This window comes from Carettochelys insculpta, chromosome 1 (assembly GCF_033958435.1).
Source record: "Carettochelys insculpta isolate YL-2023 chromosome 1, ASM3395843v1, whole genome shotgun sequence".
Taxonomy (NCBI): domain Eukaryota; kingdom Metazoa; phylum Chordata; order Testudines; family Carettochelyidae; genus Carettochelys; species Carettochelys insculpta.
In genome coordinates this window covers 5,097,780-5,106,346 of record NC_134137.1, presented here as the reverse complement: position 1 = coordinate 5,106,346, position 8,567 = coordinate 5,097,780, and the positions used below count along the sequence as shown (strand labels likewise).

Below are 8,567 nucleotides of genomic sequence, written 5' to 3'. Positions count from 1 at the left end.
ATGACAGATTTCAACAGCAGCAGCTTCCAGCCCTCAATGCTCCAGCTGACGGGGTTCCCAGGGCAGGAAGCTGTTTACCACTGGATTGCTGTCCCATTCCTGGTGTTATACGTCAGTGCCATTGTCGGGAACTGCCTTGTTCTCTGCATCGTCTGGGCAGACCGGCGCCTCCATCAGCCCATGTATTGGTTCCTTTGCATGTTGTCAGTCAACGACCTCGGGATGTCTCTGTCAACCCTGCCCACGGTTCTTGGCATCTTCTGCTTCCATTTCACGGCCATCGTATTTGACGCCTGCCTGGCCCAGATGTTTTTCATTCATTTCTTCTCCTTCATGGAGTCGGGGATTTTAGTGGCCATGTCGTTCGACCGCTTTGTTGCCATCTGTAACCCGCTGCGCTATGCAGCCATCTTGAGTAATCCCAGGATCCTGAGAATTGGGCTGGCTGTCGTCATTAAAAGCACCAGCATGCTCTTCCCTTTTCCCTTCCTCATTAAACGGCTGCCCATCTGCAAAAGCAATGTCCTGTCCCATGCCTACTGCTTGCACTCGGATGTGATGAGGCTGACGTGTGCAGACACCACTGTCAATAACATCTGCGGATTATTTGCCATCACCATCACTTACGGCCTAGACTCACTGCTCATCATCCTTTCCTATGTCAAGATTTTGATGACTGTTTTAAATATTGTATCCCGTGAGCAGCGCCTCACAGTTCTGAATACCTGTGTCTCCCACATCTGCGCCGTCTTTCTCCTTTATGTCCCAACCCTTGGTGTCCCTGTTATCCACAGGTTTTGGAAAAATGCCCCTCAGCTGGTGCATATTCTTATGTCCTACGTCTATGTCTTTGTCCCCCCTGTGTTAAACCCCATCGTGTACAGTGTGAAAGTGAAGGAGATCCGTAAGGGGATTCTCCGAATATTCTCTAGACTGCTAATGTGAACAGGGATCTGGTGCTGGCCAAGTTTTGTGAGGGTCATTGAAGGAACATCACTTCTTTCCGGAGAACGTTCAAAACTCTCCATTGATTACACCTGAACAATTCAATCTGTGTATAACCCGTGACCTGCAAACTGTTCTGTTAGTACCTCTACGTCTTTAAAGAGCATCCTCAGATGTGGAAGGAAATCAAAGTTCCCCAGTCTTTTGTGGCAAGCACTGTGGCTCCCGGTGTGTGTGTGCTGTGCCCAACACATCACAGCTGTTATCTGACTCCCTGAGGCCGCAGGTAATGACTCCTAGAGCAGGCACTGCCTCACCAGGAGACAGAGGGGGCGCACCCATACTTCGGCTGCCCACCCACTGGTAGACTGGCCGGCTGGGAAGACTGAGGCCATGGCACCACTGTCGGGCTGAGCTGGGTGAAGGGGACCAGTAATGGTCATAGGTTACCCACAGTTGTACCTGAGGAGGCCACACACTTTGTCACATCTGAAATTTGTGCCCTTTGCTCACCCTGGGGCTCTGGGCTTCCTTCTGCCCCACCCCCCAAGCTTGTGGGGTGCTTTGATGTGAAGCCAAGACCAGAGGTGGCTGAAGCAGCTGGTGCTGCTACCCAGACTCCAAGGACTTCTCCCTTTGTTGCCCTTTGCTCCATTTCTCTTTCTCTGGTGGCCACCAAACCCCACTGGGCTGGGCCCAGGGATGGCAGAACATTCCCTGAACATTTGGAATTGGTCTGGCTGCATTCAAAGGGCATCCCATGAGAGACAGCCAAATAAAGAGAGACAGGCCACTGGGCTGTGTGCTCGACAGCCCCGTGCCAGGCTATGGCTGTAGCCTGAGAGATAAATGACATTAAGAAGAAGAAAGACAGACCCCAATGGTTTGCAATAAAATGGGTTGTTGCTGTAAACTGTTGCTTGGACAGGGACCTGGCAGAAGCAGGACCTAGGACAGGACAGAGCTGCAAAGAGGAGCCTGGTGCATGCACATGGTACTGGAGAGGCTGTTCACATGCAGGGAAGGGACATTGTCCTGTCTGGCAATTCATTGCCACAGGTAACTCTGTCTGCAGGGATGGGTCAGTTTCCATGACATTTTACGTGTTCAAATGAATCGTCTTCTCTTTTATGTTCCATTCCACATCAACACTTTAAACTTAAAAGGTAAAACCGTTTCCTTCGTCCCTCTTTCTTCCTGATTTCAGTCTGTTCCATTGCATTAATGTCACACATTAGTATCCGAGAGGGAGCCATGCTAGTCCGTGGCTTTGAGAAGAACAAGAAGTCTTGTGGCACCTTATAGACTAACAGATATTTTGGAGCATAAGTTTTCGTGGGCAAAGACCCGCTTCATCAGATGCAACACATTAGTTAGCAATTTTGATTATGTCGCATTACGGAAATGAAACAATCAGCTATTCTGCATCACAAATTTCCATTGTGTGGAAAGGGCCCTGCCCGTCTCACAGGCAGAACGGCTGTAGTGACTCTTCGTTGTGGGGGCTGGTGATGGAGAGCCATGTTGTGCCTTTCCTGTGCGTACACTGAGCTGGTCATCATGGTTATCCTGTGCCTTGTGTTCAGCCCTTGCTCACCATCAGTTACCACAAGTGTTTGGTTATGTTTTGGTGTGTTGTTGTTGTTTGTTTGTTTTTTTAGATACGCATTGCTCAGCTGTTAAGAACTCGTGTGCCTTCTTCTCTATCTCTCCTTGTGTCACTGGCACATGAGGAACAATAATTTCAGGGGGGAAGAAAGTGAACTATGTCCCTCAGACACATCCAGACATGAGGGCACCAACGGACGAGGCAGAAATGCTTTGAAATGGTGGCCCATGAGGGTCTCGGGAAGCCATGAGATGCCAAACACCTTCCCAGATGATGCATTGGCAAGGCAGATGGAGAGAGCCAAACCCAGGGACCACCAGCAGATGCTGCAGCCCACAGTCCCCTGCCCACGGGCAGAGACCCAGATTCCACCTCCCAGTGCAGGGGGTGAGGTCAGAGCAACCATGTGATGGGTCATGGGCAGAGTCCTCCACTGAGGCCGAACAACACATCAAAAATCACCAGCTCCGAAGTGACTGACAGCGGGGCCTGGAGTCAGGGAAACTCTCCAGCCCAACCCAGGGACATGTGGGGCTGGAGTGAAAGGGCGTCTCCACCCCCTCCAGGCCCTCTCCAGCCCCCTGCAGCATAGAAGTGTTTCAGGTTCTCGCGGGGTGCGTTTTAGGGGCCCTGGTCTCCCTCCCTGTCTGCTCCCCTGGGTGCCCCCAGCCCTGAGACCTCAGCACCCTGCCAAGCGATGGAAGTGAGGCTGGAGTCCCTGAGCCCAGCTCCTGGGGTGAGGTGCTCATCTCCTGCGGCAGCCCTGGAGGAGCCTTGTGCGTGACCCCACAGGAGAGTGGGGGATGGGGTCTGGGGGTGCTTTTCCAGGCGGGTTTACTGCCTTGGGCTCAGCGCCTCCGCAGCAGGCTCCTCTGGTCACAGAGTGGCCCTAACCTGCCCCTGCTCTGCATAATGCCCCAATCCAGGCCCCAGCCAGCACCCACCTCCCCCTCTGCAGCAAAGTCCCTGCACTGCCCTCCGCTGGGCCGGCTGTGACATCACCCGTGACGTCTCTGTAAGCAGCAACGGCATTGGCCGCCCACCTCCCTGCTCCCCGCCATTCACGGCGCTAAGGAGGACAGAGCTAATACTGAGCTCCTGCGTCAGTGGCCAGGGACTGGGAGAGGGGTCCCTGGAGAGGGGGTTCCAGCCCGGGTTCCAGCCCTTGCTCAGCAGCCTTGGCCAGGCCCAACATTTTAACCTTCCTGAGCTCCAACAGGGGCATCAGACGGCGATGCCTGTGCGTTGCCTTAGGGCCCCAGCCTGCCCCAGTGCAGTGCAGGGTGAGGCACGAGGTGCAACTAGAGCGGGAGTAGAGTGGCTGAATCACACTGCTGCCCCACAGACAGAAGGTGGTCTGGGAGACAGCACAGGACAATGCGTTTTAGGGGACCCCAAGAGTAGGCTCAGCTCTACCACAGGGCTCATATGCGACTTGGAAGTGTCATGGCAAACTCCAGGGCCTCAGTTTCCTCATCTATGAAATGGGACCACAGCCCCAACCTTCTTAGCAGGGCCCCTTGAGATCTGTTGGTGAAAGGCGCTGAGTGAGCGCTCAGGATAAGTACTCATCAGGGCCAGCAGCCTGTGCCCCATGGAAATTTAGCTCATTCTGTACCTACGAAAGGAAGGAAGGAAACCCCAAGTGAGGCAGGGATGAGCACAGGCTGAAATCTGGCCTTGGCTTGCAGTGACCCAGAGCTGGGGCCGCCGGAGGCTCTACGGTGACCAGGTAGGAACTGCAAATATGCTTAAGAATGCACATGCCATGTGGCTGGATGGAAATCCCCTGCCCCCCACTCTTCCTGCTGGGCTCTGCAGAGCAGGAGGGGTTCAGGCTGGCAGGGGCCGGGCCAGGTAAGGTCACACCTGTACTGTCATAGTGCCACCCAGTGCCTTGCTGGCCCAGCATGAGGCTGTCGGGTGAGACGACTTGAGGGGTTCTCTGTTATTCCAGACTGTTTGGTAAGGGGTGTTGTGATGTTATTGGGCTTTATGGTGAAAATGCAAAACAGTGTTGCAGCTGCTGTCTGAGATTGGCTGCAAATCTTGGGCTGAGTGTGATGGCCTGTAATTGCCCAGACGCTGCTGTCATGCTGTCCCTGGAGTTGTGCGTACCGGTGCTGTGCTATATCTGAAATTCTCGGTCTGGAAAGCCTCACGGGGGGGAGCTGCGACCTCTTGAGAAAAGTTCCGAGTCAGGAGAAGCGCTGCCTGACGGATTCCAGCCCACCTTTGTGGAGCTTGTCTGTGAACACGTCACCCAGCCAGAGGCGATGGCAGATTGCCTGGAAAGGACATGGACAGGTGACCTGCCCATGTGATAGGCTCCAGCTTAGGGAGAAGAGTGGAGCTCTCGTCACATGGGCAAGAGTATAAATGGGACCCTGAGAGTTCCTTCATCTTTATCTTCAATCCATCTCATCACTTCACCTTTGCTACGAACTGGGCCGGGAGGATTTAAGGCCCATCTGTAGTAATGAGAGGGGCTGACGGTCAGGCTTGGTGTAGGGTTAAAGGCCCAGAACAATGGCCAATGCCTAGCTAAAGGCCTCAAGGCCGAGCAAGGGAGAGTTAAAGCAAAACCTGTGAGCTAGGTAGATTCTGCCCACAGGAATGCAGCAAGAGACAAGGCTGATAAATCACAGGGCCTGAAAGCACCTAAGAGCACTCAGCACCAGGCACTCGGTGAGACGGATAAATACATCCTGCTTGGTACCATGCACTCCCCAGACCCTCCCCACAGATAACAGCTTGGCACCAGGCACATTCTGACCCTCGTTCAAGAAGAGGTCAGAGTGACAACATGATGGATCGTGTTCTTTTGATGGCACCGCCACTACCCCCAAGTTAATGGGTAGATCTCGTTCCTTTGGGGGCCGTTGATGTATTACAATGAGGGGGTTGTGCTTGGATACATGACTTGTTTATACCTGTGTATAAAAGTGTGTAACGGGCTATAGGGAGTGACCCTGGGAATGACAGAGCCCCCTTGCCGTCAACTGAGTCACGTCCGTTGTCGTGGCCCGTGCATGTACCAATGTAAGCTGTCGAGTCATACTGGAGACTCATGAGGGTGCTGGAGCCCATGTGCTACCGACAATAAGCCTGGCTCCAGTTCCTTCATACCTCACCGTCCAAAGAGAGCCCAGGCACACGGCCAAGGTGATTGACATCCAACCGAGTGGATTGGATGTCCGAGCGCTGTTCCAGTAAAGACGGCTGGTTACACCAGCCGAACATGTCCCACAGGCTTTTACGACAGCTGCCTAGGTCACCTCTGCTGCAAGCCTGCACCAAGGACCTTGTGGTCGGTGTATGTAATCTGATTGCTTTAACAATTGTATTCTCAACCTATTTTTTTTTAAATTAGTAAACTTAGATTTTAGATTCTAAAGGATTGGCCCAGCATGTTCGTTTGGGAAAGAGCTGAGGGGTACGTTGACCTGGGAATGTGGCTGGTCCTTTGGCACTGGAAGAACCTGGGCGGATTTGGTGCGAGTGGCTTCCATAACTTCTGGTGTGCATAAGAAGGGCTCTGGCTGAGGCACAGAGCAAGCTGGAGTGGAGTGTCTGAGGGAATTGCTTGTGTGACATCTTGCTATCCAGTGTGGCAACAGCAGTGCTCTGTGTGAAGGTTTGGTGCCTTGTAGTGGAGGACCCCCAGGCTTTGGGTGTAAGTCGCCATTTAAGCAGTTTGCTCCGGTTTGGCCCTCCCAGCTGTGCCTGGAAGAACCTCCAATAAGACACTCAGTCGGGCTGCTGTTATGTCCCTATGCAGGATAATGGCTGGAAGCAGCACAAGCCAGGGACAATTAGCTCCTGCTGCTCTAGGTGGCTTCTTTGCCTGATTAGTCCCTGTTCACACCTCAGCCTCAGTGTGTGTCCCCAGGGGCTGTGTGACCTCCCAGGAGCTGCTGCAGGGAGAGCGTATAAATACGCCCCCAGCCAGGCAGTCTGCAGCGCACGCTCCAGGTAGGCTGGGCCCGGAGGTTCTTTCCTTCCATGGTGAAGATCATTGTCACATCTTCTCCGGTGAGTCCAGGGCAATGCCAGGGGGTGCAGGTGCGGGGTTCTGACCCCCTGTGTGCTGCATTTCAAGGGGAGATACGAGGCCAGAAAAGCCGAACGCGGTTCTATTCTCTCAGCTGCGCTGCTGAAATTCTGCCCCGGCTGGTTAGCTGGTTCCAGGCAAGTCTCCTCTGGACAGAGCAGCTCAGGGCCCTGCGTGCTCAGCAAAGTCCTCACCACTCCTGGACAGAAACCAGCCATCTGAGCAAGGGGCAGGTGTGGATTTTTTTACGTGACTCTTTCAAGACCCAGATCTCCTGCACTGTGCATGAGAGTTGACAGCCCCACGGCTCTGCCGTAGGAGGAGGGATTTCTCCCATTGCCACTGGCCAGTGTTTCTCTGCACTGGCGGGACGGCCGGTGCACAGGAGGGTGGTTCTGGGGCCCTGGGCCCTGGCAGGGATGGCAGATCCTATAGAGCTCTTGGGAAGTGGGTCTTACCCGTGAAAGCTCAGAATTTTGTGAGTGTTTCAGTTGCTACAGAGCTGCTCGTTAATCGTTCTCGCGGCTCGTCCCTGCTGACCCCCAGCCCAGTACCTCTGCCTGCTGACCCGGCTGACCCCGGCTGCACCGCTGCCCCCTTCCAGACTGAGCACATTTCAGTGTGTGCCACCCCCCCACACACACACAAAGACACAAGCTCATTGTCACATGCAGTGACACAAACACTCGCACAGACAATAACAAACACACACACACTCAGACTCACATCTCCAAGCCGGGGCGAGTGTCATTGGCAGTGCCACTGGGCTGGCTCTGGCCTGGGAGCAGAGGCAGCCCAGTACATGGCCACCAGTCACAGGGGTTTGTACTTGGCACAGCCCAGCCCGGCCCGGCCCTACCCCAGCGCCCCACTCTGCGGTGGGACAGGAGCTTCCAAGTCTGTGCAGCCAGTGGCAGGGAATCACCCCGAGCTTTAGTGCAGATGCAGCCATAAGGACAAACCCTGCTCAGCCTGACCCACAAGGCAGCCAGTGACCTCCCCACGCTGCTCACCTGTACCCTGTGAGTTCTCCCGGCTCGGCCTGGTGCCTTCACCCTTCGTGCAGGGCTGATGGGACACTGGCGGCTGAGTGCTCACATTGGCGTGCGAGGGCTGGAGATTACACGGAGCAGGACAGAGCTCAGTCACATGCAGGGCCCTGTGGAACTGTCGGCTGCATCCCTGCCCTGCACTTTCCCGCCCCTGCAGAGCCGGGTGGCAAGCTCAGAAGCACGGAGAGGTCAGAAGGTTTCAGGCTTCACCATGGGACATTGTCAGGCCTGACTGCAGGTATCACGCTGCTCTGGGGTGTAGAAGGGGGAAAGAGGCAGCAGTGAGTGCCAATGCCAGGTGATTGAGGCGAGATACGTGCATCCTTCCCCGGCTGCCAGAGACGCAGATTTCAGCCGTCAGGGACCCCTCCGATCAGCTGCTCTGAGCTCCTGAGTGAAACCAGCCAGAGACCCGCCCTACATTAATCACTGGTCCTGCTGGAGCTGATCTCTGGCACAGCATCTCACTTGCCAGGGATGGGGAACTCACAGCTGCTCCGAGCAGGTTGTGCCAAGGGTTAAATTTCATTGCTGGTAACCAGGTGCAATTTCCCCCCTGGTATGAATGCGACTAGCTTGAGGGGAGTTTGGCATCCTTCCTCCTGCAGAAAATTCCTGAGCTGTGGCCAGCAGAGCTCCTGGGAGCAGAACCTCTTGCCGTCTTGTCAATGAACTAACAAAATTCATTCTAAGAACTCGGCTCTTCAGGCTAGGTTGTGAACGTCTCTTGGATTTCCCTGGGGAGAGCAGCCCCAGGCTCCAAGAGAGGGCTGGTGTGAACTGTGGTTGTGCAAGTCACTGTAGCACTGCAGGTCTCGTCCCTGACACCCGTTCTCAGGGGAACTCACAGGTTCATTTTGCATTTGCCCAGGGTGTTCGGTGCTGCCCGGGACAGCGACTGCTCATC

The 8,567-nt window shown here is 54.6% G+C and overlaps 1 protein-coding gene across 1 annotated transcript; it reads left to right on the top strand.

The window, feature by feature from the left end:
- On the top strand, positions 1-945 carry LOC142002422 (olfactory receptor 51I1-like). Its single transcript, XM_074978536.1, has one exon. The coding sequence runs from the start codon at positions 1-3 to the stop codon at positions 943-945; it is 945 nt and encodes a 314-aa protein (XP_074834637.1).
- Positions 946-8,567: the final 7,622 nt, after the last annotated feature.